The sequence below is a fragment of the Dromaius novaehollandiae genome, chromosome 1, assembly GCF_036370855.1.
Source record: "Dromaius novaehollandiae isolate bDroNov1 chromosome 1, bDroNov1.hap1, whole genome shotgun sequence".
In the NCBI taxonomy this organism is placed as follows: Eukaryota; Metazoa; Chordata; class Aves; order Casuariiformes; family Dromaiidae; genus Dromaius; species Dromaius novaehollandiae.
Window position 1 is genome coordinate 61,184,478 of NC_088098.1, and position 27,382 is coordinate 61,211,859.

At 39.3% G+C, this 27,382-nt stretch overlaps 1 protein-coding gene across 2 annotated transcripts in view; it reads left to right on the plus strand.

Annotated features, from left to right (window-relative positions):
- The window catches only part of DGKI (diacylglycerol kinase iota), a 226,149-nt gene that overhangs the window by 127,576 nt on the left and 71,191 nt on the right, over window positions 1-27,382 (plus strand). For both annotated transcript variants that reach the window (XM_064514311.1, XM_064514314.1), the window contains exons 19-21: window positions 843-954; window positions 3,771-3,970; window positions 19,221-19,321. In XM_064514311.1, coding sequence (XP_064370381.1) covers window positions 843-954; window positions 3,771-3,970; window positions 19,221-19,321 — 413 coding nt within the window. The remainder of the gene's footprint in view (window positions 1-842; window positions 955-3,770; window positions 3,971-19,220; window positions 19,322-27,382) is intronic.

Consider the following 27,382-nt stretch of genomic DNA (forward strand, 5'->3'; position numbering starts at 1 on the left):
TTCAAGTAAAGAAACACCAAGCCTGTTGAAAGAAATGCTGCTTCTTAACATGTTAGGAGGTGTTGCAAATAGAAATATAACTGTGTCTTTGAAAGTTGTCTCTTCCCTGCTCTCTAGACAACCTACCACTTTCTTCCACATGCAGTCCGAAGCACTTGACCTTTTGAGTCCTGCGTTGCCCTCACTGCAAGCTTCTACTCTCCAAAGTTCTCCTCCTCTGTCACTCTTAGATCATTTTTATGTCCATTCTTTAAGGGTAGAAAAGATAAAGATGCAACAGCTGCATCTATTGCCTCTTTTTCTTTCTCCCCTGCCTCTTCAAGCTGTCTTATGTTTTGCATTTTTTTTTGCTCTTATAGCTTTTGAGCCAGTAGGGAGAGAGGAAATGGAGCTCTGCAGGCTGGAGTCCTTGCTGCAGCCCCATGCCTGCTGAGCAGAGGGGGAAAAGCAGCTTTCCAGCAAGGCACCCCAGGTGCAAATGTAGCTCAGTAGCTGATCTGCAGAAAGCGGAGCAAGTGGGGAGAGCAAAGTGCTGCTGCTCTGTTATCCATTGCCTGTTGTTTCTCCATTTTACTCTCTCACAGAGGAACCTGCTAAAGATCATGGTGGAGAAACTTGGTGGATACTGAACCAGCTTGGAAGCTGGAGGCCTGGTTTTCCTTTTGTCTAGTCCTTGCCAATAGTAACTTTAACAGTTCCTGAACTGAACCTGGAATAGATATTTGGGTGTTTCTCCTAGAGGATAGCAGAACAGGCCAATAGTCAGGCTAATAGTCAGGGTCCATCAGGGCAAATCATGATTGTGGTTTCTCAAGCCTTGTTTTCCAAACCTCTCTCTGTAGGTATTGTGCTGGCACAATGCCCTGGGGAAACCCTGGTGATCACAGAGACTTTGAACCTCAGCGCCATGATGATGGCTACATTGAAGTCATTGGGTTCACCATGGCCTCACTGGTGAGTATACTGCAGGTGAAACCCTTCCTGCAGGTGACACCAAAATTGGTGCATTCTGTGGGCAGTGTTATAGACTGCAAAGTTAGCCTCACTACTGAAGAACCACCATGATGCCATGTATTCAGCTAAGGCTAAAATGTGTTTTGCTGTTAGTTTTTAAATGAGGACAAATTATAGTTAAAAAAGAGACTTGTTATTTAATGATTAAAACTTTGTTTGCAAACAGTTGCTAATTTGTATGTTTCTAGGAGTTCTTTAAAATGTTTTGAAGTTAAATGGAAAGACTATGACAGTAAAAATCAGCATGTATGCATGTTCTTACTGTGCAAACAGTCTGATCAAATGTTGTTATTGTTTCTTATTAGCTTTTGTGTATTTCAATCTATGGCATAAAAGTTCAAAATTTTCTGTAAAATGGGCTATTAGAAACAAATACAGAAAAATGTATATGCCTTAGTGATTATTTTTCTTTTAAAAATGAACTCTTTTGACAGATAAAAATGTTTATTTCAAAATAGAGTGGAAAATCTACTTTGGCACCTGAATTTTAGAGAAGCAGTACTTAGCAGACAGTTACATGCTACCCAGATGAGTATATTTTCAACTGTCTTGGAACAAAAAGGACATACTCAATTTCAAGGAAATGAAAAATACTGTAACCATATTGATCATCAGGCTGTAGAAGTGACCTGCAGCTTGCTTGCAGTGTAGAGAATTGGAACTTAACAATCTTTGAAGGCAATGTCTACGTACTGAAGTTGTGAATAAATTTGGGTCATTCTTGACAGCCTAAAAGGCTATATTTAACTGGTGGTGCTGATGTTCTCTCTTGGAAATCAGATAAACATTTATAAAAATGCCAAGAAATACATTGGATTTCAATGACAACATTTCATATTCTCAAAAGTTGATTTTTTTTCCCTTGGGGAGCAAAAATACTTCAAAAAACCCAGAAATTTTTGGTTATTGTTGACAGAATAAATAAAATATGTGTAGCTAGTTTTGAGCTAGAGTCTTTCTTGGGTTTGCCACCAATATCACAGTGGCTAGAGTGATCTCAAAAGCTACCAGCAATTTCAGTTGGGACAGTAGGCTGCTTTGACCTGCCATTTCTCTCTAAAGGAAGCCTGGTTCAGAACTGAGGGTCTGCACTGGTTGTGATGCTGAGGAACCATTGCAACTCTAAAACTTCTAGCTATAATCATAGCTTGCTCTATATGACTCCCAGATGTGCTTGACCACACCTGAGAAGGTCTGTGAGACTGATGAAGAGAAGTACTTTCTAAGAATTAAGGACTGTGAATGTTATTGATCATATTATCAGTTGATCTATAATATTAAGCACATAGAGCAGGACTATTAACGTCTTGACTTCTGTTCAGGCAGCTGTCTGTTAGTAGCATATTGATAAAGGAGTTTTTGCATCTGACCAGTGATAGGTAATAATGATATTCCTAGTTCTGCCCAAAAATGTTTGTTTAAAACTTGAAGAATCTGCTAGATTCATTAGAAAAGACTCCATCTTTTTGTTTTTCTGGCATCTGGTTTTCCCTGTTTCTCCCTCTTCTTGAAATTTTACCTCTAACTTGAGTTGCAAAGTGGCCTCTTATATTAGAATAAGTGGACAAGCTTGCAGGGTGCTGATGCTTGTGAAGAGAAAGTGAGTTAAAAAAGAAAAGCCTAAATCAGGAAAAGATGTAAAGTAGCAGGCTGATGACCTAGGTGAAAGACAAGCAGCTTAAGCAGACTGCTCTGTTTCTGCTGTTTTGGCTGTTTTGCAGAGAGAACCTTGCTTTAGTGAGTGTCTCAGAAAAGATGTAAGCAATATACAGGGTAGTACCATTTTCTCTCCCTCTGTTGCCTATACCCTCTTAATTGTTTCATTTCTTTCAAATAAACTCTTGAACATGGGATTTAATTGCTTTTAACAAGGTTCTTCTGCTTGATCTTTTCAGTCTGTCTGGTCTTGATATTGATTTGTTGTCTAACCTCTCATAACAAACAAGGATTTTAGATGCATCATATTCATATTAAGGGATGTATTTTTTTCAGGAAGGGGAAATCATCTTTCTGTCTCCCAGATGTACCCGCTGAGGACTCTTGTTTTAAAAAGCAAATAATTAGTAGCATTACAGTTAGTATACAAACACACACACACACACACACACACACACACACACACACACCAGCAAACAAATGTTAAAACCTTTAAGAGTGAACATAGGTATGCATTTATGCGTGTCTTTATCTCTTTTCTTTGTGTGTATAGTAAGCTTGACACCTACTGAAGTAACAAAGTCTGTGATGAAGTAACGAAGCATATAGTTAGGTATCTGTTCTGTTTCATCTGCTTGTTGCCAATCAGTTTTTTATGTGAAACTCTAAGTCCTGCTTTTCAATTTTGAATAAGAATACAATCATTGTGCCTCATTAGTATGCCTTATGCAGACACTCTACGGAGCGTCAGCTGTACCGTACTTTGGTACTCACATGAACCCATACTGTAAACCCACTCTCCCAGCTTAGCTTAGGGAGGACTACTATTTCCACAAAGTTAGCGAGGACACATTTAACAGTAGTGGGTGCTTTGCACTATATTCTTCAACTTGGCAAATGATGTTGCTTTCAGAGTGCAGTCTGATAAATGTGTAAATCTCTACATGGTGGAATAAACCACTTAAAGCAGGACTGCTTTGTTTGCATTTGGAATGCTTTTTAATGAACAGCGTCAGCAAAACTATGCATTTTGGAATTACGTGCCTCAAATATCTGTTTTGAAGTGTCTCTATGTTCTCTTTCCTGTTCTTGTTCTACAGGCTGCTCTCCAGGTGGGTGGTCATGGAGAAAGGTTGCATCAGTGCCGCGAGGTGACCCTTTTAACATACAAGTCTATCCCCATGCAAGTGGATGGAGAGCCATGTCGATTAGCTCCCTCACTCATTCGCATCTCCTTAAGGAATCAGGCCAATATGGTACAGAAGAGTAAGAGGAGAACATCCATGCCTTTGCTGAATGAGTGAGTTGGATTTATGCATGTCATAATGCCAGGAGGTGCTTTTGGGGCAGCATATTCAGTCATCGATTTTGCATGGACTGGACTTGCAGTGCATTTAAAAATAAAAATTCACACCTCCCTCTGAACATCCTTTCTACTGAGTTGTAAATATTTACCTGATTTTATTTTATTCTTTAATTTTCTGGGTAACCCTGATTTTATTTTATTCTTTAATTTTCTGGGTAACCCTCTGCCTTGCTTTCGGGAAGATGTTCAATGTTTTAGTTACTCATTGAGAGGTCTGTGCAGGCTCAGCAGTGTGCCTCTTAGTAGAGCTTATGGCAGATCTGCATATAAATGCCACTTCCCCTGGAAGAAGTTCTTATGATTTGCTTTCTGAACTTTGTTAATCTCATTGTTAGCTCCGTTCGGGACCGTGTAACAAATTGTCACAATCAAGAGTTGCTCAGGACATCTTGTGGTCTCTGTTGTGCAATGCTGCCTGGGACTGTTAATGGAGGAGGGCCTGGATGACTGGAAAAGGCACTTTATAGGGAATCCTGCCCCAGTATTAAAACCCAAAGAGAAAATTCAGTACAGCATAGCTAAAAGTAATAATGCTTTTACTAGTCTTCTGTGGGCAATGGCAGAAGATTGCAGTATTGAAGTTTAGCATTAGAATGTCCGGATTGTCCCAGAATGTCTGTCTCCCAACCAGAGACTGGGAGAAGGGTAAGGAAAGATGATCAGAAAGAAAAAAATATATGGCATGAAGTGGAGGTAGCACTGAAGTAATGTAAAGAAGAATACAGAAAAACTAGAATAACTGGAAACCAGGAACATTTGAAGAGGAGACTAGACAGGGCTAGCTTTCCTTTTATAACCTTATTTGTAAGCACTGCAGAGGTATTTTAATAGCAAAAACCATTAATATTAGAATTTTGACCTATGAAAATGGTCATCCAATAAGATCATTTAGATTATTCTGTAGAGCTGATTATTGTACTTCTCAGAATTCCTTCATTGCTGCTAAGGTGAGTGATAAATGCCTTTGCTGTTTTTTCATCAAGTATTCTTAAAGCAATTGAAGACAGGATATCCCTTAGGGTATACAGAGATATACAAACCTAAAGTTATTGAGAATCCACATTTCATTTGAACAGCCATGCGCTAAGGGTTTCACACTTCTGGGGAGGAGTGGGGGAGCTTTCACTGTTATAGCTGTTACAGTGTCAGGATATAAGTAAGGCAAGGTTTGTGTAGTGAGGTAATTAATACCTTTCATTAGACTAACTCACATAGTTGGAGAAAAAAAGACAAGGTCTCAGGCATGACTTTTTCTCTTCAGGTGTCTTAAAGGTTGTCTGTTTTTTCCAGCTGTATCATCTAGTGGAAAATACTGCTTCTCTTGAAACCTTAACTCTAGCCCTTCAGAGCTTTGTCATTCTGTGGTTGTTAGTCTGTTCATGTAATCAAAGCCCCCCTGGTTACTTCCAACACCTTCCTAATCAGTTTAGCTCTCTGCGTTCTCTTTCTGAGGCTAATGCTTTAAGCTTCAGTAGAAGCCCATATCCCTAATGTGCAATTCTTATTTGTCTGAAAAATATGTAAGATACAGCCATCTCTCTTCAACAGTGAAGAATAACAGACTATTGCCTGTGAGCACTGATGCCCAATTTCATCCAGCCACGACTCCTCACTCATTTGTGAAAACTAGGATGTGGCAGAGAAAAACCCCTGGGGCATCTCTTTCTAGACTGCAGCAGGCTATTGCAAACAAAAGAAAGAATTCCAGGCATTTGGATCTGATAATTAACATGGGTAGGCCTGGAGTCTGAGATCTGAATTTAAACTGTGGTTGGAAAATACAGATTCCTAGTGTATGTCAGTTGTCAAAAGAATATCCTTTGTGGTTTAGCTGGATTTGAATGTGCTGTGTCAGACTACATTGCTGGCTGAATTCTTTGATTTGGCTGAGATATTTGTCTACGGACCTCTGTTACAGAAAAATATAAATGATCCGTCAGGGACTCCAGTCTCAGTCTCATTTAACAGGAATAGTGTATATATATGTGTGTATGTATGTATGTCTTAGGTGTTGAAGGGGAATGAGAAATAGCAATTGAATTTCCTGGTGTGATAAACCCTAAATGGCATGTTAAAGGTAAAACTCTAGAAGGCATTTAATCATGAAGGAATTTCACTCACTATGACACTGCTTTGTCGAATTTTGCAATAGAGAGAAAAATTTCAAATAAGCATGTTTATCTACATTTCTTAACTTGATATCTGGAGTGCATCTCCTCATTCCATTGAAACCTCCCAGAAATCATTACTGTAGATTGAATACAATAGATTGTTCTCTTAAGACAGCTATCATCTGTATGTTAGATGTGTGAGATTAGTAATGAGCTCTGGAGCTATCCCCACAATTGTTAGATAGCTGTTCTTGAGTGCCTTGCAAGGAAAGTGATTTAAAAAATTATCTCACATCACAGTAACTCAGAATTGTTCTTACTGTTGGCTTTGATGTTACTGGAGAATAAGGAGAGCAGTGGGAATTCTATTTGAAATTTTAGCTAATCTAGTGTCATAAGTAGATGGACTTGATTTTTAAGAGGTCTTACACTTTGTTTCTGTTTTTTTTGTACACTATTCTTTATTCTGTTTTTTTTTATGACAGAGGATTTACAGGGGTTAATTTTTCATCTGCCTTGTGGATGCATTTGTGTTTCCAGAGAACAGTAGTATCTTAATTTGAAGAGTCCGTATTTTATATAGCTACAGTGAGAACAACAGAGATTCCACGCTTCCCTGGAGAGAGGGACAGCCTTAGAAACACTGTTCTCTTCTGACTATGAGAGTTGCCCATCTTCCTGATTGCAGCTGTTTTCCTTCAAAACCTGTACCCACTCCCAGACAGGACAACTTGTATATGAGAAAAAGGGATCAAGTCTTCTGTTTGACCTATTTTCCCTCCCTATTTTCCCACTACTGTGCTTCCATTGCTTTCTAATTGCACAGTAACTACCTCATGTAGTTCTGCGCAGAGCTCCCTGGTTGAAAGTCTTAGATGTTAAGAGTCTTTCTGCTTTATGTTACTGAATAATTTGCCTTTCTCAAGGTGTGGGGAAAAATTAAACGGCAGTATTTCACTGGAAAAATTTTTAGCCTTTAAAAAAAGGTTGACTATGGAATCAGGCTGAAGAACATAAATCTAGTATTTCCGTAGGGCTACTTGAATCGAAGAAGCACCACTTTCCTGTTGATGGCAGCAGCAATGCGAACAGCTTCATTTCAGTTATTAGGGCACAAAGTAAATATCTCATGTACTGCATTTTGTCTGAGCTGGGGAAATTGCTGACAATTAAGGTTGTATTCAGTTACTTCATCTTTTCTTCACTGGTGAATTGTGTACAAAAATAATAGTCATTTTTCCCAGTATATTAATTATCTCAAATTATTCAAGGAATAATTGCTACAAATAATATTTGTCTCTTTATTGTTCATTAAGATTTCAGCAGCACTTTTCAGTATTTCATTTTGAAATTTAAGCTGTTTTTATGACATCCAGATTATATGTATACCCTAACCAGGTGAAGATGACCTGTTTGTGATTTTTATGCTTTTCTGATAATTTTAAAATCTCGAGTTGGAGCATAGTGGAGGAAAGTCATTATGTGGTGGATGTATTTACAGTGCTGCTTCTGGTTTGTTTCTAATGAAGGCTGTCCAAACATAAAAGGCAGACAATCTCCTCTTCATCCTACAATGGATCACTCTATAATGATAATAACTAATGCCCCAGTGAAGTGTTTCAAATCAGAAACAACTTCTTAGGTGCAAGGAATATGCAGTATGAGGTGATACTGTTTACACTTGGTTGTGGATTGAAACAAGGCAGATGGTAGAGTTGTGGAAAAATGGTAAGTTTCTTTTCTTCTCATATATCTTTTCTATTTGTCTTCCCCATCATGTTTGCTAAATGTACCAGCAACAGCAAGTTTTTGCTACAGTCAGATCAGCAGACTCAGTTTTGCTACAAGACTGAATTATGTTCTTATTCTCCATCCCTTAGAAGACTTGCCAGCTGAGTCCTGATTCCTGAATCTCCATTGTTGATCATGGGAATATGTGAAAAAGATAATATATAGCTTGGTTTTCTGTGATCAAGCCAAGAATATGGTCTTATGTGAGTGATAAGCAAAGTGTGTGTGATATAAGATGACACGCTGTGGCTTAGTTTCCCAAGAGTCATTTTCTGCCTAGAAGCCATAGTTCAGTGTGCTGCTTAGTAAGTTTCAGTAAATGATCATTTTCTGAATGCCAAAAGATGGCATTGTGCTTTCACTGGCTTTTAGTTTGGTTTGAGGAAGAGTGTTCTGCATGATGGAAGGGAAAGAAGAAGAGGGAAGAACTTGTAAGTAAACATACTCTATACACTTGAAAGAAATAGAGGGACCATTTGAATTTAAACACTAAAGGAGTCTGCCCTGGGAGCCACTATATGAAATGCATGTTTCTCTAAGGTACATGAAGGAAGAATGGAGAGACCAAATTGTCACTGTGGATACAAATCTCCAGTAAGAGTATTTTTTTTTCCCCTTAAATGTTAACTGAAGTTGGCCAATGTGTAGACACAGTCCATCCACTCAGATCTTGGTTTTGGTTTCTGTTGGCATTTCTGGACCTGCTTCCAAAGTCTGCTGCCTTGAGATTTTTAAGTGCCTGTGGGACACACATCCTGGGGCTCTTCATCTTCCTTGTACAGATGTGTGCCCAACTTGTCACAAGTCTTCCTCGCTCGTGTCTTTAGCCCCTATGTGTCATGTAGCATTGAGTTCCTCCATTTGCATGGTTTCTGTTGCTCTGGGCTTCCTGGTGTGATCTTGAAGCTCTGCATGTTTCTTCATTCAATTTGTGACACATTCCTTTTGTTTCTGTTTAAATGTTGTATGTCTTTCTCTTTCTTTCTCTTCCACTCTTTCTTTCTCTGTCTCTCCCCTACCTTCCTCCTTGCCTGTCCACACTTTGTTCTGTCTCTCTCCTGGCTACTCATTTCCTGCTGCCTTAGTATCCATAAAGTGCACTCTGCTGACCTGAGGAGAGTCTCAGCTCCCCCCGATTCCTTCACGGTGTGAGTATCTGGCTTTTTTCTTCTTTTCAAAGTTCCATAATGTGTCACTGTTACCCTATGCGTCATTCAACCAGTAGAGAGGGCAGTGAGAACACTTTCTTCCCAGATGAGCCGATCCAATGACAAATAGGTCAAACTCAGAGAAACAACTCCTTTCTCATGTATTTTTTGGCTCTGTGGGTTCATTTCTGCCTTTCAGTTGGCAGAGGAGAGCTTTAGTAGTAACATGTGCTGTGGGAAGATGCATCTCCTAGATAAATTTCTTCTCCCAAACTAATGCTTACAGCAGTGTTGACCTGATAGTGGAAGGAGCCGTGTTCTTTGCTCCTTGCGGAGAGTGAAAGTGTCAAAGCAGCAAGAGTCAATTGCTCCCTGAAGGAAGGGGAACTGGGAACGGAGGTGACAGCCCAGCAGGCACAGAGCCATGGCCTCACCAGCAAGGGCTCAGTCCCACAGTACCTGAGCAAGGTGAGCTGGGGCAGGTCAGTGATGGTGACCAGGTTCAGCCAGGAGTCCAGATCATCAAACAAATCCATGGTGACAGGAAGGGCTGAGTGCCAGGCACTCTCCCTGGAAATAACTCAGTTGAGGGCTACAACATTGTTCTTCCCTGAGCTGATAAGATGCATAACTAGGACTTTTGTCCTTTGGTTTTAAACAAAAACTTACTGTGAATCAACTCATCCAAAAAGCATCTTCACATATAACTTGTCCAAATAGCAAATTAGTGCCCCAAAGGAATGGCATGATATTGGCTGTAGCTGCCCTGAAGATGGAAAACCCACACCCATGTTAATATTTTGATTGTCAGCAGCTCCAATGCAGTAACTTGCTAGATTGTAGCTAAATTATTCAAGAACCTAATATATTTTTAAAATTTGGTGAACTGGCACTTAAAAATACTTGTACCCATTTTATGCTGTTTATATACTTAGTCATCCCCTTTATGGAAACATGCCATATTGTCAAAACCTGTGTGGGTTCACAATGGAAAAAAAACACAGTGTAATGTAATATGTCAGCGCAGGCAGTACAGTTTGGCAGGCAGTACAGTTTGGCTTCAGAAATGCTTTATGAATATTCAGTCAAATAAGAAACTTGTTTTGCATTGTGTTGACAACCCTTTTGTCATCTTACTTTGCTAATGCTATGGCAATATTATGTCCAAACCATTAGGACTCTCTATTCAAAATAAGTGTTGGAAAATGGCAAATTTCAAAGCTGTACATCCAGGTATTCAGAGCAGAAACTTGATTCCAAGCACAATTCCTGTGCAGTCATAGAAGAAGAAAAATGGTCTGTGCTAAAAGAAAACCAGCCAACACTCCTCTGCTTTAAAGACTGAACATTTGCAATAGATGCCATGTAAATGATCAACAAAAGAAGAATTACTTGGGAAAAATATTCAGAGAATAATTTTAAAAGGCATAAATTTCAGAAAGCTGCAACTTTCATTGTTGTTCTGCAAGCAAGGGAAAATTTCCAATCAGCGTGCCTTAGATCATATTTGTTGTAATCTGCCGAAGAACAGAAATACAAATAATGTATGTCTCTTGCACTGATGCAGTATCCTAAGAAAGCATCTAGAAAAAGCCTGAGTTATGCCTTATTGCTTACACAAAACATTAATCAAGCTTGAGGTGTAGGAGAAGAAGGGTTGTTCCCAGGTTAAGGGATATCCCTTGGAAAATGACCTCCAAGTTTTGTTACAGTTTGAATGTCCCATTTGATATCAGCTGTCAGGATAAAGCAGAGAGAGAAAGACTCCTGAGCCCCAAACGAATTTGTAAGTCAAAGATATCCTGTGTCTTGAAATCTGTTTTAAAAAAATAGATTGAGCATGCTGCTGCACTGTGGCTGCCAATTAATGTCTGGCAAATTAAAATAAGAACCCATGAGGTATTAGGGAAATTTGATTGGGTTGTGATGGCTTTGAGGTTCAAATATTCCTTTTTTGTTGAAAAATGTATAAAAAGTCTGTGTTCCAGTCACTACTGAACAGAGGACAGATACTGTGGAGTCTTAGTGATTGACAGATTGTGTGCGTGTGTGTGTGTGTGTATACAGCCTGTGTTAGATAAATTTCAAGTTTCCTGGAGCAGTCTATGCATGGGAATTTGGGTAGCCAAAATTATTAGGCACATATGGTTTTTGTTGCAGAGATAATAGAATTGTAGTGTGGTTTGTTTGAGATGTTTATACAGGATGCAGAGGTAAATAGAACTGTTGTATTTTTAATGGAGGCTCTTAAAAGAAAGGTGAAGACTTGCATTTGCCAGCTGGATGTTTAGTTGAGATAAGAAAGAGGCATACATGGTAATATATTTGAGTTGTGTGGTTGATGCAAAGGAGTTCTAAAAAAAAAAAAAAAATTTTAAAAATAAAACATAATTGACTTGCATAGCTCCTACAGTCCTTTTACAAGTGGCGTAAGCACTGTGGGCATCCTGTGATTTTTATTAGAAAATCTGCATAAATGAAAACACAAGTATTGCCTTATTAGTAAATAGTGAATACTCTTTAATAGAGTTGACTGAATAATGATTGCAGCAGGGTATGCACACAGCGTCTGTGTTGATAGCACCGGGGTAAAGGAAATCATGTCTGCTTTTCAAAGTTCAAATGCCAAATAAACTCAGCTTTGTGGGTTGGGCTGAATACGTACGTTGTCTATAGGAGGAAAGTCTAACAAAGAACAGTAGGAGAAGAGACATAAGGGAGAAAGCGTTACAGAGAGTGAGCTATTCTCCAAGCGCATAATTAAGGATGAAAGATGCGTTTTTTTTATTTCCTCTCCCTTAAATGGATTATAGGGAATTGAGAGCCTCATTTGTGTTTTTTGGTTTTCCCTGTTTAGTACGCAGGCTCCTGTTTAGCAGGATCCATGGGAGATGCCATGGGAGAATCCACAGTGTCTGGAAGCGGAGAACATGAGAGAAGTGTAGCTACCATGATGAAGGAGAAAGAGAAACGAAGACCAGGATTCTACCTGGCCCTTAGGCGCATGTATATGTGGGTGGGTCTAGTCTTTATTTAACAAAACACTCAAGCACTTGCTGAAGCAAGTGTGATACAAGAAAGTGCAGGGTTTGCAGTTGGGGTAACCTGGCTGATTTGGGATATGCTCATCAAATGGAAGAAAAACATATTTATGTGGTGGAGCTTATGTTTTTGGGGTATTAATTAGGTAAAGAGCGTAGCAAGAGCTTTGCTTTAAAATAGCAGACTTTTCTGAAGCAAATTTGTCCGTCAGAAGAGGCTGGACACTAGCTAGATGGTTCTGTTCTGTTGTCGCAGGTCTTATGTTCTAAATAGATAAAAGCTGTCAAAAATGCACTTATTTTTAATACATCAATTCCAAGCTCTGCCAGCGAGATCTCCAAAGTAAGGTTAATTTCTTTTTCTTCTCTGGTTGCTGTTTTCCTTTTTCCAATTGTTCTAAACACTGGAACATTTAATTAGTTTTGCATGTTTATTTCTTCTCCAGGAGATAGGTAATTCATTAATCTGTCACAGCAAACGTGCCCCAGAGGAGCATGGTGTTTTCTAAAGTTTAATTTTTCAAGGGAGGGGGGGCAAGAGAGAATTTCTGTTTAATGAATCGTATCAAAACATGTACGTGTGTAGCTTGATGTGAGCTGTATCTTGGAAAATCCATCAGAAATTTCATTGGATTCTGTTGAATTGTTGGGCTGCTTTTATTATTATTGTTATTTCCTTTCTCTATGCAGGCGCAAAGAATAAGAAATGGTTCACAGGTTTTATAAATAATTGGAATGGGAACTAGGGTGTATATAATTAAAAGGTTTCTTTTTCCATTTGAATCAACCTGGTGGCATAGAAGTGTTATTCAGTTGCTGAACAGGGCTGCCAAAATCTGGCCCCAAGCCTGCTCTGCCTGTTTTCTCTTTCCTGGGTGCCTGGAGGCAGGAGCATTTAGCTGAGGAGGAGCTGTTTACAGGAGCAAGCAGCTATGCTCCAAGTGAGCTGGCTGGCACCCTCTCACCCGCTGCTGCATGGTCTGCAGGGGAGTAATGAAGTCGCAGCTTCATCAAAAGCTGTGTGTGTTCTCCCAGGCAACGGAGCCGGATCAGGTTCTGCTGGTGGTCTCAGAATAGGTACTTGCAGCTTTGCTTCTGTGGGTTCGAACCACAAGTGATGGAGTAAAAGGAGACATACATTAAAATAATAATAATAATAGCCCTTCAATTTTTTTCCAGTGAAAGCTCAGTGTTTGTTTTTTAGGTCATGTTTCTAGAATCCCAGGAATGCTATAGTTCAGGCTTAGGAGGAAAACAAATGTGTGCCTTTGTTCAGTAAGCAGTTCCCAGCAGTGGAGATTAAAAATGACTTCACCTGATAAGCAGTTTGTCCAGCATGATACTGACTTTCTAAGACCTGCTCCTGTGGTTCTCATTCTAATGTGTATCCTGGTGTATCAGGGGATGGATATCTTCTCACAGAAGAGTAGACTTAAAAATATATATGCATATATACACACACTAGTTGTGTTATGACTGTTTGAAAATTTTAAGAATTGCCGGAAACATGTTGTTTTCATTGATCAATACCTATGTTGACTTCTTTGTCCTTGTGGAAAGTCAAATGCTATTTGTTTGACAGAAAATTTCTGTCAAATTCGCACTTTTCAGCCATTGTGCAAGCTAAAAAAAAATAAAATAATCTCTATTACTGAAATTATGTAATTTTTGATGTGAGAGGATTAGAGTAATTCTGAGGGGACCTGATAACATCTCTGTAGAATCCTTCAGAGTTTGTTCCAGCTGAATATTATGCATGGCTTTTCTACTGGGCTCATTTGGATTGTTATTAAGTAATGCCCCCAACTTTCACTTCTGGTCCATGCTAATCAAAAGTCTATCACAAAAAAATTCAGTATGACAAAATATCCTATCCATGCTCCCAACTTGAAAGGATTGACATTTAGGTTTGTGTTTAAATGAAACCATTTTGGCTAATGAACATGACTGAACAGAATGTTTCAGTTCACCTGAATCTATATTTATTGTCCCATAAGGCATATAACCTTTAGGGTGTAATTGTGTGGATTGGTGTGTTTGAGGCATAAGGTTCTTAATTAGGTTCTTTAGGAAGTAATGGAATTTATTCATCTGTATTTTAATTTACTTGTAATGCACTACTTTGAAGAATAATAGGTATAAGAAAGTTATTTAAATGTTTAAAGTTGAATTGTAGCGCAACAATTTCCAAATTTTGTATAAATTGTCTATGTTTTGTCTGGAGAGCTTTTCTTCCTCTGCTTACAATTGGGCAAATTGTATTATACAGTATTTAGAATCCATTTCTATTAATACTAACGTTTGCTTTCAGCAACATTCATCACCATATTGTTAGCTTTTTACAGAGACGCACTTGTGTGCTTGAGTTTTGTTGTTTCTGAATATGCTGAATTTGTCTAAACAAGAATAATTGTGCAATTCATATAATAATATGGATTATTATACAGTATATGTGAAAACTGCAGAGGTATTGATGGTGGAAGTGTTTTGCTCAGCTGCATTGAATAGAGCTCTGAGGAGCTCATGAGCTGTGTGAGTGAATGAGTTAATTGGGTGATGAGAATGATATCGCATGGTGTCCATTGCCAGTCTGACAGCACAAGAAGTGAATATTCACACAGTGAATATTCAGAGCCACAGCTGTATTGAATAGGTAGTGAAAATTAGGGAGATGTTAATATGGTGTCTAACAACAACCATATTGTAAGATAGCAAAGATTTCGGTCACTGAATTAATGCTATCTATATATTTTACAGTTGTAACTGTATTACCTGTGACTGGGCTTAGCTAAGAGTGTAAAATCTCTGCCCCTTAGAAAGGACCTCTTAGTACTGATGTTTCTGATAATATTCTAGTATCTAGAGAGCTCTTGTTTCCAATGTTACATTTTTATGACTAGGATCACTAAACTTCTCAGGTGGTTGAAACAGCATGTCCTGTTTCTCTCCAGTTGAGTATTTTAGCACATATAGCGTATTTATGAAATAGCATCTTAATGTTCCATGTCTTTGAAGGAAGGGGGTGGCTAGGAGGAAGAGAAGAAAAGAGGAAACCGTGATGACTCTTGCCCACTGTTTATGATTCAGCAGTTGACCAGGAAAGGAACTATTTCTCCTGAAATAATATAGTACATTTAAGATTATGTGTTTGTTTCTCTGTCGAATCAGAGATGTACAGTGCAGTAATGCACCAAAAAAACCTTTTCTCTGTAGATAATTTAGATAATTATTATAATTATTTGTGATAATAACTATTTAGAAAATCATCCAAATATTTTCAGTCATTCCATTTTCAGCTGAAAGTAGAAAAAATCTTGGTGGGAAGAGGATTCTGCTTGCAGAAGAAAGTGACACAAAAAACACTACTGTCCCTGGAGACCTAATTTTTTATCTGAAGGAAGTGTAGCTTAGGGGAGGAATGGATAGAAGGCCTTGGGAATAAGATACTGAATTTGGGCTGAAGATTTATGTTGAATTCCTGCCTCTGTCAAAGATTTTCTGTGTGAATTTGGTCACAACAATACTTTGGTCGCAAAAATTTAACAGTGGAAAGGTGTGACTGGGACAGGCTCACAGGGTGATGTGGAAGCTGGGGAGAGACTTCCCTGCTCTGTCCTGAATGTTTCCCACAGTAATGCATAGCTCATCTCCAGTTGCCTGTATCTGGCACACTCCTGTCCTGTCACACATTAAGGGACGGGAGTAATGCTAGTGTGTAAAAGGAAAGGAATGGGAATTGTGAGAGGGAAGTGCTGAAGCCCTTGGAGCCCTAGTAAATCTCTCACACACAGCACAGAGGTACAAAAGTATATGTACAAATACATCTCTTGCAGAGAAGGACACCAGTAGGTTGCGAGGGGAAAACCAGAATGCTGGAACATGATGGGCAGTTGGAGAACAGATATCTCTCAGGTCTCTGCTGTGGGAGATCAGAGGGGTCAAATCAGAGAGAACAAGGAGACAGGGATCTTCCATTAGGAGTTCAACTTCCAGCTTACTTTAGGAAGATGCAAAGTACCTGTACTAAACTGGTTTCCCCCTGGGGAAGAAGAGAAGCGCTAGGCATCACAGCACTGGGTCACAGCGTAGAAGGGAATGGTTGAGCTTCACGCATGGGTGAACCCTGTAGCAAGGAAGAGAAGGGGAAGGAGTAAGTGAGATGGTTCTGCTTTGGAGTGCAAACATTCCCTGTGCTGTACTGAACAAGTCCTGCCCAGGGATATCAGTTTTTGATCAGTTATTTTGAACTAGGAACTGGCTGTTTTTATACAGTTCCAATTTGGATTGCACCAAGGCTTCAATGTAGCAGTTCAGATTTGGTTCTAGTTCTAAGAGAAATAACAGTTTGAGAGAGTTTTTTTGTCTGGGTTTGCACTTGGCTTAATTTGAGGAATAGTAAGGACTGTAGTCCTCAAATGCTGATGCTGATTTTCACTGTCTAGCTGCTTTTTCAGATGATGAGATTTGGAGGGTCTCAGAGTAACGTCTGGTGGGTAGGTGTCCATATCACACAGAGATCCTTCGTAACTCTTAATTCCTGTGAGGAGCATTCGGGGAAAAAAAAGCCCACCCTGATAGCATAGGGATTCTCAGATGTCTCTGTAGTGTTTTCTGGTGTCACAACAGAAATAAGATGTTGCTGAATTTTCCTGTCTCTGTTCACCGCCTTACCTCCCAGATGAATTTGGAGAAGGTCATTCATCACCAGTCCCTTCCCTAGAGCTGCCAACTATCCCCAGGTTGTTAACATGTGGGTTGGAAGACTAAGCTACTTTCACAATAATGCGTATTGGCAGAACCTTATGGGAAAAGCAGCAACAACTTCTTCTTGTGCTGTGCCAGTGTATAAAAGACTTCACTTTTCAGGGCTGTCAGTCTGTCATTCTCATGAACTTTACTATGTGCACCGATTTTTTCCTCCCCTCAGACAAAGACTATGCAGTTACATTGCTGTATTTTCTGACTTAAGCAATTTATTCTCTTCTGTTGGCTAAAAATAAAATCCACCATGATTTTTACTTTTGAAACATGCATTTCATAGAATTTGGAAGGGAACATAGTTCCTCAGACTGCACTCTTCATTTCTGAGCCAGCAATCTGACATTAAACTTATCTTAAAAAAAAAAAAAAAAAAAAAAAAAAAAGGAGGGGGGAGAGTGAGAGAGACTCAGTGTAATTGCATTCTTGTTCTACCTATGCACCTTACCCCCCACTTGCATGTGCTGTTCTGGTCACTGTACAAGCTGTTGAGCCTGTAGGTTGAGAGCGCTGTTCTCTAGGGTAACACAAACCAGCTGAGTTAGAAGGTTGCCCCATGAAGCTGTGCTGGAAGTTACTATACCAGATGTCTGCCAAACCAACCATAAAAGCTTACCTTGCATAGGGACAGTTCCCTGATGTTTCAGGGCACTTTAACACAATGGTCCCTGTCAATCAGCACAGGAAAAATATTGGACAGCCTATATGCTGCTAAGTGTATTAGTCTGGCTGCCACTATTAAGCATTTATGACTTCTTCTAAACTGTTCTTGATGTATTTTACGGTTGTTTTCATCATTACTATAGAAACTTCTGTTCAGAACAGGAATGTCTTCAATGCAGCTCTTTGCAGCATGTTGTCTTACACTCCCATTATACAGGTACCCTCAATTCATTATTCTTTGTCACTTTTTCAGGCAAAGAGAACTTGTACCAGAGAAGCTTTTTTAACTGGGCTTCATTTCAATTCCTTTCATCTGTCCAGATGCAACAGAGCTGTTTATACCCACAGACTGAAAGTATGCAATAAGCTAACTCTGAAATCCTTGCTAATTTCCATATCAATGGCTCTACCAAGTGTATGTTTTGTTAGCTCTGCAATGTGTTCAGGCCAAAAAGAAAATTGCTCACCTATTTTTAAAAACTTTTTTTTTTCTTTTTACATTTTTGAGATGTATTTTGTGCTAATCGTTTTTTAAACTAGCAATGCAAATGCTGTGGGTTGGATACTTTAAAATTGATACTAAGAAAACAGTAAGTCTATTTATATGTCTGTCAGTGCATAGTATAACTTTTGTTTTACAGTGTGCGTATTAGGTGTTCATAGCACTGACAAAGTTCTGTTACTAACTTGATTAAAATGTAGTAGAAAATGGACGGTCTTTGGTAGAAGTTCAGAATGAAGAATCTACTTGTAACTGGTTCAGGGGCCAGTTCTTACAGGACAGGCATTGGTTTATGTGTTTTCATACATAGGATATCTGTCTCTTTTTACAGGTGAAAAATGCAAATGTGGCCATGTTAATTTACACAGAATTCAGTAATTCTTACAAAATGAAATAGTAGGTTACTGTGAGATGGAAGCCAGCATGAAATTAAAGCAAAGCTTTTTAAGGACAACTTTCCATCAATTTTTGGACACTTAAATCTGTGGATAGGCACCCACTGAGAGTTTCAAAAGTACATAGGCAGTTGAGATATCTAAATCTGACTGGAATCTTTAGAAATGGGGTACCTGTGCTGCTACTTGCTTTTGAAAGTCCTCCTGGAATCCATGTACTGGACTCTTTACCTTAGAAATCCAGTTCTTGGCCACATTTCTGTTGGCTGTTCCACAGAACAGAGCTGCTGAATGAGAATCCTCTACGGGTTAGGATGGTTGTTTGGATGGATAGATGGATGGATGCCCATGGATGTTCTGAGAGAACTCCCAAGAAAGCTGGGAATGGCACTATGATCTGAACTGGAACTTGGCAGTTTTATTGACTTTAATAGGGCTTCAGGGATGTACAAAAAGGCAAATAGGAGGGAGGAGGGATATCTGTATAGAGATTAAAGAGTTCAGAAACAAATACCTTTGCAATTCCAGACTGCACAGCCAGGGAGTGAGCTTCTTGATCATTCTTGTCATATAAGATGTAATGCCAATATTGTTGTGAAGTCTGTAGTCATAATCTTATAGAACTCAGTGATGGGCCTGTGAGGAGTTGGCCCAGTTTTGAAGGGGGTTGCTCTTTTTCTTTTTTCAGAGAAGATTAAAAGCACTTTGTGTCTTATTTTCTTTTTGCTCTTCCACGGGACACTTTGTCTAAGAAGATTTTTTTCTTTTCTTGCAGTCCTCATTCCATCCCAGATCGCCTACGGATCAGAGTGAACAGAATTAATTTACAAGAATATGAGGGGCTACATTATGACAAAGAAAAACTCCGGGAAGCTTGTAAGTTGGAAGAAGCTAAGTTATAGCTGCTTTTGGCAGAACATTCTGTATAGATCTTCCATCAACAAAAAGCCAGGATCAAGATATCTTGCATGAGTCGTGTGGAGTGTATGTGTATCTATACAAACACAGATACACATAAAAATTCTCTCTCTATAAATGCTCTCTCTATAAAGAACATATATAGAGAATATAGGTATTTTCTTACTTAACTATGCCTTCTGCAAGTTGATATTATTTACTGTAAAATAAGTCTTTATCACACTTTTTTATCAGTGGATGTCTGTTGGTCCCACTGGTTTCAAGATTATGGTTAACACCAAATTCGAAACTGAGGGGAGAATCATGATGGATTTTATATCAAGAAGGTGCTCTGACCTTGAAGATGATTCTTGCATAGGTGCATTTACCTTGGGAAACAAATCTGGCTTCACCAGTCCCTTATTCTTTAATAGCCTTCAGTTTTCCACTTACAAAAATAATCAATGTATTGTTTCCTCATGTAATGGTTGAATTGCCCCACTTGGGGGTAAGCTAAAAGCAGTTAGTTGCACGGGCAACACTTCTGACTATGATCCATGCTTAGAAATGAAGTCCCTTTCCTTGGTCACACATGGAGTCATTAATCAATGAGGGACACGGCTGCTCGTGATAACAGTTTAATAGTCTTGTTCATGCATCTCGCTCACTATTCATATTAAATTACAAGCATGACTGTTTGTTGTGTAACAAAGCTTCAGTTCCCTTTTTAATACAGAGTGCTCTGGTAATTACAGGATGACAGCCCTTTTAATTGATTTGCTTATCTTACTGTTGGAAGATAGTTATGCTATTTCACTTTCACCCCTCCGGTCCTACCCCTCCTAACTCTCTGTGTTCACCATCTCGCTTTCCAACAAAAGAACTGAGATGTCTTGAATTTTAATACAGGTTCTGACAGCCTTCTCCAAATTTTCTGTTAACAGATTTCAACCATAATTAAAGCAATCTGAGCTTTCATCATTGGACCAAGGAGAATTATAACAGGATGAGGATTATGGTTCTTTGGAGAGAATTGGCTTCAATTTAAAGTTGAGAGTTTGACTTGAGTAGACTTATGGCCATCTTGAACATGCATCTATCTAACCCCATCAAAAACAATCTGGCTCCTTTGTTTGTTCTTCCTGTGCCATAGTCTTTTCCCTTTGCACTTGAAGAGAACAATCCATACCTGTTGGAGTATATTTTTTTGTGTGTATGTGTTTAGTATGTATTATATCATCTTTAAGAGCCATTTTCATGCTCTGACAAAGGCGCACAACTTTTTACACTACAACTGTAAATAGATATTTATGTTGTTGTCACCTGGTTTGGATTTAGATTATACATGTGTTTGGTCACTTGATGGATGTGTGCTTAAGAGGCTTTCATTCAAAAAGTAGATGTTTGCCAACCAAAAGCTAAAATGGCGCTTTCAGGTACTGGCAGACCATTTTTAGCAAGACCCTTTTGTCTCTTTTTTTTTCAAGTTGCTGCTTGGCCAACCTGATAATATAACATAGCTGGTTGCTATGTTATTCTGCCAAAATTCTTTTCATCAAGTTGTTTTTTCCTCTCTGCCCTCCTTTACCTCTCTCAGTAATAATTGTACTTCAGTGTTTTTACACTAAAATATGAGAAAGCAAAAGAAATCCCCATCAACCTCAAACAGATCACATGAGATAATTCGCCTTATCCTTTGCAGTTTTTAGGAAACTCCTGCATAAGGACACAACTTAAGCATGCACTGAAGGTCATCAGCCTCGTACATCTCTGGACAAAAACTTAAGTGCCTTCCATCACAACTGTCCAACCTTTAGTTTACTGGAGGCTGATCCTGATTTGAAGACTTCTAGCTGATCCTAACTATGGCTGAAGACAAGTATATATGGGAAGAGAGGTGTTCTCTGAACAGCCAGAAATCAAACTGTTTTAAATATTCTAGTCAACTCCCTGGATTCCATGAAGTAAAAAATGGAAAATTATTGTGGTTCACTGAGCGTGAGACTAGCATCACAGTTTCTCTGTGACTTACTGCAAGATGCTTACATCTCTCAGAAACTGATAAGTAGCTAGCCAACAAGCTGCATAGTTTTACTAGAGTACTTGCTATACTACTCACAACTTGAGTTTTTATAAGGAAGGAAGCTGGAAAATCACTTAGATGTTCCTTTTAAAAAGAGCAGAAAGTCCTTTTAATTGCATTTCTGACATAGATAATTGCATACATATCAAATGATGCTGCTGATGGCAGCTCTATGGGTCCCTGCCTGCCTTTCTGGCTCTGTCGTATGCTTAATAATTTCTGTGAAATAAGTGTGCTTTCTCAGTCCTCATCAGTAAATCTTTTCAGAGAGCATTGTCACTGTAAGTTACTTGCCTAAAGAAGTGGGGGAGGGGAAAGGGAGGGTCAAGGGCAAGAGATGTGACTTTTCATTCCTAATCAGCAAGGTGATTATAATGGGGGGAGGGGAAATTTGATCATTACTTTCCCATACAAAATAAATCACCGTGGCAGGTGCATGGTTGAAATTTTGCAAGTGTGAATTAAGAAGTTAAATACAGATAATTCCTGTACACCAGCAAAATACAAGAATGCTTGTAGAATGGACCCTGTTACAGTAGTATTTCTGCAAGGCATATTACCATAAGTGAGGTTAGCTTCCTTCAGCCCAATTGTAACTCTCAGGTGCATGTATGTCTCATTTGATGGTCACAAGAGACTCAATTTATATATTTGTCAAGGCTTTGGCAGAATACCTACAGTTTATTTCCAGAATACTATCCTTACTCTGCGTTCCCTACCCATACTGACTTAAAGCACTTTGATGTCCTGAATTTTTTTGGAACACCAAACAAAATTCCACAGCAATCAGAACAAAAAAAGGAATCCAGTTAATAATAATGCATGTTATTATTCCTGAAGGAACAGTGTAAAGAAACTGTTACAATTTTTGCCTGTGACATGTCTCCGTAATAGAGTTTTGAAAGATCTAACATCAGTGTAATAATCTGGATCACTTTAAATCACAGTAAATACATTTCACTCTCCTTGTTTGCTTGAAATACTGATTTGAGTCTATCAGCAGCTTCATCTAAAATTGCAGTTCCCCAACATATAACAACTCACCATGCAAACGGTTCCATGAAGATTAATCTTCACTCTGCTGGAGGTAGACACCTCATTTTGAAAACCTGAGCAATTAAAGAATGTCATTCTGTCCTCTGAAGGGCATGACCATTCTTAGCCCATTCTCCTTCTGTTGCTCTCTGTTTTTCTTGTCACAGCAGCTGGCATTTAACTAAGACACTATTTCTTAATTGTCCCTTTCTTCCCTCCCCTATACTCTTTCTTTTCTCCTTCATTCTTTCTTCTGTCAGCATCTCAGTATTGTCTCTGGGAAGACTGATGTTATAGGGAATGCTTTTTGATCCTTCAGTGAGGAGGGGTGAAGGCTTCCATGGTCTCTCTTGGGAAAGGGATATACATTGGACATTTTAGATATGTTGTTATGCTCTTAGTTGCTGCAGATGCCATCATCTTCTTCTAACATCTCCCTTTACACATCCCAAGCAGTTGTCACCCTGGCCACCAGCTTCAGCTTTTTCAGCCCGGTATGATGGTTGTACCTTATGTGACCATGACTGAGACTATCATATTCAACAAGTGAATTGAATTGATGTTTCTAGGTGTGCAGAACAGAATTCTCTCTCTCTCCCTCCTTCCCTGCAGATCATCTGTGCATACTTTCTAACTTCCTGTGAGTGCAGGAAACTGTGATCCAAAGCAGCATTGTGGGGGAACGGTTGAGTTTTTAAAATAACAAAACTTTTCTGTTTCTGATTCCCTATTTTCCCCTTCCCACTGTTACTAATTCCTTACAATAGAGGTATGTGCAGGAATTAACAACAACCAAAAAAAAAAAAAACCCACTAAGGGGTCCTCGTCCCTTTCTCATACCTCCTAGCACTATTGTAGATTTGCACCATGAAGATGGAGGGGTGAAGTAGCTCACCAGGAACAGTAGCTGCATAGTTTTTTTGGTTTTTTTTTTTTTTTTTTTTAATAGAATCTGTCATTTCATCCTGCCCTTTACTTGTTGTTTTGTATGCTTTAGCCCTGGAGATCCAATCTTAGTTTGCTCAAGAAGCACTATGATTAAGAGGGAATCTCAGCCTACCCCAGCAGTCGTAGCATCAGAAATAGCTCTCAGATCCATGACAGCTGTCTCTCCCACCCCACCGCCTTCTCACATGGGGCAGCTGTTCCTTGTCTCCTCTGAAATTAAAACAGCATGCTAGATTAAAAAGCTACTTTTGAAGAAAACTTATTTCCACGTATATAACAATTGAACTATCTACAAATGAGCAGTCTTTTTCTCTCCAGCCTCCTTGCTTTGTGTGTGTGGGGTAACATTATTTGAAGTTAACCTCAGGTTCTTCTCTCGCTCTCCAAGTAACCTGTCTGATTAAATCTAGCAAGATTTCTTTATTGCATATGTCCCTGCCTTCAATTTCTGTGGTTTATCTGAGGCTTTGGGTCATCTGAGGATTTCTTGTCAAGTACCTGGAGTGACAAGCTTGTGAGTCATCTGAGATGTGTACTATATATACAGAGATACTGTTGCTTCCTCATACCAGTGATGTACTCATCACTCATCACAGTTTGAGAATCCCTGGTCTCTGAAATTTGTTCTGATACTATGAAGCTCAGGGACATGGTGAGTGAAGTTAATTTGGAGACTCTTCCACGTGATTTTGAGCAAGTAGTTAAATAAGAAAAGGTCAACAGTGAGGAATTTACATCCTGAATATCTATAATGCAAAGGGCTTAGGGGAGTGGAAGACCTCCTGCTTGTTGTTGTCTTTGGTGGGCAAAGCCTGAGTTAGTTGATGGAGTTAGGACAGGGTAATTGGCCACTAAGGGAAATGTGCTTACACTGAGAGGCAACTTCCATCTGGATGGAGTTAGGTGGGATGGATTGTTTAGCTAAAAAAACTGCTCTTCAATCCTGTGAAGGAGGCACCAATGTTCAGTTATTTGGCAGGAGGTCTCTTAGGGGACATGGTGGCTTTTCTGTAGAAGCTCTATGAAAGACAGAGTGCCTACAGACTGTCTTTAAATTTCACACTGTTTAAAAGTCACTATCTTCTTCTGATGGTTTTACTTTCTCAAGGTCTGTTGTATAGGCATTAGATAATTCAGGCATTTTCTCTCATAGTAGTCTAATAAGATCTGAAACTGAGAGGGTCAAATGGGTTGCTTAAGGTCATCTGGCAAGATAGTAACCAAGCCAAGAGGATAAGAAGTCGGCAGTGATTTAAATACTGAAAAACTGTGCTGCCTCTGAGCTCCCAAATTTTCATGCTGCTATATACAGATATAATCCACTGGTAAATGTTAGTAACAGAAACAGAAATGACAAAAACAAGGAGGAAGTTGCCAATGGCAGTGTTTGTCCCTAAGGAGATATCTCTTCTGCCTTTTGATGGATGAGACCTTGTGGGCTTTGTCCAGAAAGCACAGTGAATTATATTTCTCTTTCTTCCTCTCTGTCTGTGTCTCAAACTCTCGCGTGCACACATAACATACATGTTCAAAGAACACGATGACACAGACACAGGAATCCAAAAGAAGAAAAATAGGATGGAATTAGATAACTAAAAGCAGTAGTACAATGAATACGCACAAAACTTCATGCTCTTGACTTTGTAGTCATAATAACACTTGTTCAACAGAGGAGGTCATTGCCTGGCTTTTAAAAAAAGAGTACGTCCAAACCACTGAAATCCCTTTTGGCCACAAGTTGACTCCACAAAGGGTATATTTAGATCCAACACACAGTCCTCTGCCTTTTTAGCTAGTGGAGTAACTGCCATCTGTAAGGTTGTAATCTCCTCTCAACTAGAAGAGATGGGCAGTTTTGCAATGGATTTCGTAAATATATATTGGCCTCAGAAGAGTGGAGAGATACAGGGATATTAAGTTCAATTCCAGACTTTCAAGGAAAGCATGTTGTAGTTTAGCTTTATGGCATAGACTTTTCTGTCAGGTGTTTCTGTGCATTATTCCACTTCTGCATCTTCCTTTCCTATTTATCATTTTTTCTAGTTTAATTTCTTCTAACTTTTCATTCCTGGTCTTCCCTCTCTGGCTTTCCCATCCTACTCACATTCTTCCTGCCCATCTTAGTCTGTTTCTCCAGATCTCACAGCTCAGGCACCTCCTCTTTTCCTTAATCCTAAACCCTTTCTCATTGTTCAGCCAGATTTGTTCTTTCAGGTTTTAGTCCCAATTGCCCTTCCCTACCAGTCTCTGTTCACAGCTCTTCATAGTCTTCTTGTCGTAACCTGTTCCCCTTTTTTGGTGTTTGGGACAAGTTCACTCTTCATTTGATGCTAGGCAGCTTCTTCCTTTGTGTGGCAAGGTACTGGGGAGGTCACCCAGAGCTTGGGAGGGATGACCTCCCTCTCAAATGTGCTCTGTTTTACTCTGAAAAGAAACATTGTGTTTTATCTCCTGTCATACCAGGATTTTTTAACCCGACCACTAGCTTTCAGAAAACTAACAACCAACCAACCAGCCCAATAACCTAAGGGGGCTTAGTTTTTGTCAGTGTAATAAACAGAACGGATCAGAAGAGACATGTGACTTACATTTGTTAAGAAAAACATTTTATACAAACCCAGTCAGATTAAAACCATACTAGAAAGGCCAAACCTCTTAATGTGTCTGAACACTTTAGAATTCTCTCTCAAGGTTTCTGAGAATTTACTGTGATTGCTTGGTCCTTCACATTTCTAGTATCACTGGAAACCCCTTGGGAAAATGACATCCTTATAATGTCTTCAGTAGTGAGGATGCTTTATTTGCTACATTAAACACTTACAGCCCACTGTCTAATCTCCCCAGTCCCCCGAGGTATGTCAGACTCGGAATGAGTTTTCCTGGCATTCACATCTACCTTAACGATCTGTCTCGAGGCTGTTTTGTTTGGTATTTGAGTGGGTTAATCATGGTCTTTAGATCACAAATTGAATCCTTTCATAACAATAAATAGGGAAGTTAATTGAATTTTATTTTTTCTTGATGGTGTAACATGCAGTATATTCAGGCTTTTTCCATTTGTGTCCTCAATACCATTAAAGAGCTCGCTAGCTTTAGGTATTCAACATAATGGACAGTTAATAGGTGGAAGATCTCTTCCTTGTTTATAACTTCCCTAGCTAATTTTGTGAGGACTTTGAAAATCACTAATAATCTTGCAGTCAATTAGAGCATCATGCTAGCTGTATTGCTGCACCCAGCCCACTTTCCCCCTGCTGATACTTGATTTCAGTGAGTGTTGCTAAGAACAAAAAGCTTTCTGCAGTACTGCTTCAGAATATGAAGCAACTGTCTGCCTCTCTTATCTCATGGGGTTCTTACACTGCTGCTCATCACTGTAGCATTAGAGTCTGTATCCACAGCTCCCCAGACAAATTTCTTTTCATCGTTCAGGGAACACAAAGAACTTGGGAGCTGGATGCAAGCAGCCAGAAGAGTTGGCGCCTCAGGAGAAAAATTTCTGGTACTTCAATGCTGTGGCTTGGCTCTTGAGCTGAGACTGTGCCTTATTTTTGGCATATTTCCAAGTGTGGATATATCCATATTTTGCAGGAGTGCACAGTGTGTGCATGTATGGGAAAGCTGCTCTGCAGTGCCTGTGGTCTTAATGTGTGCAAGTCTTTAAGCTACCTTCTCCCATCTCTCACCTGCTCATGTCTAGTAATCGCTTCGTCCTGCAGCACCATTCTGTGCTATCCAGCTCCTCATCCACATAGGGCTACTCAGAAGAGGTAGAAGCCCCTTTATACCTGAGTGAAAGTGTCCACAGTGACATTTAATGCCATGCACGGTATGCACATTGACTTTACGCCTTTCACTAATTCATCATAACTTACCTCATTTTGCCCTCATCACATAGTATCACCCTGTATTTAGAACAAGCAACAGTCCAGTCATTTCAATCCCATGATCAGTCAGTAAATATTTGCTTTTGT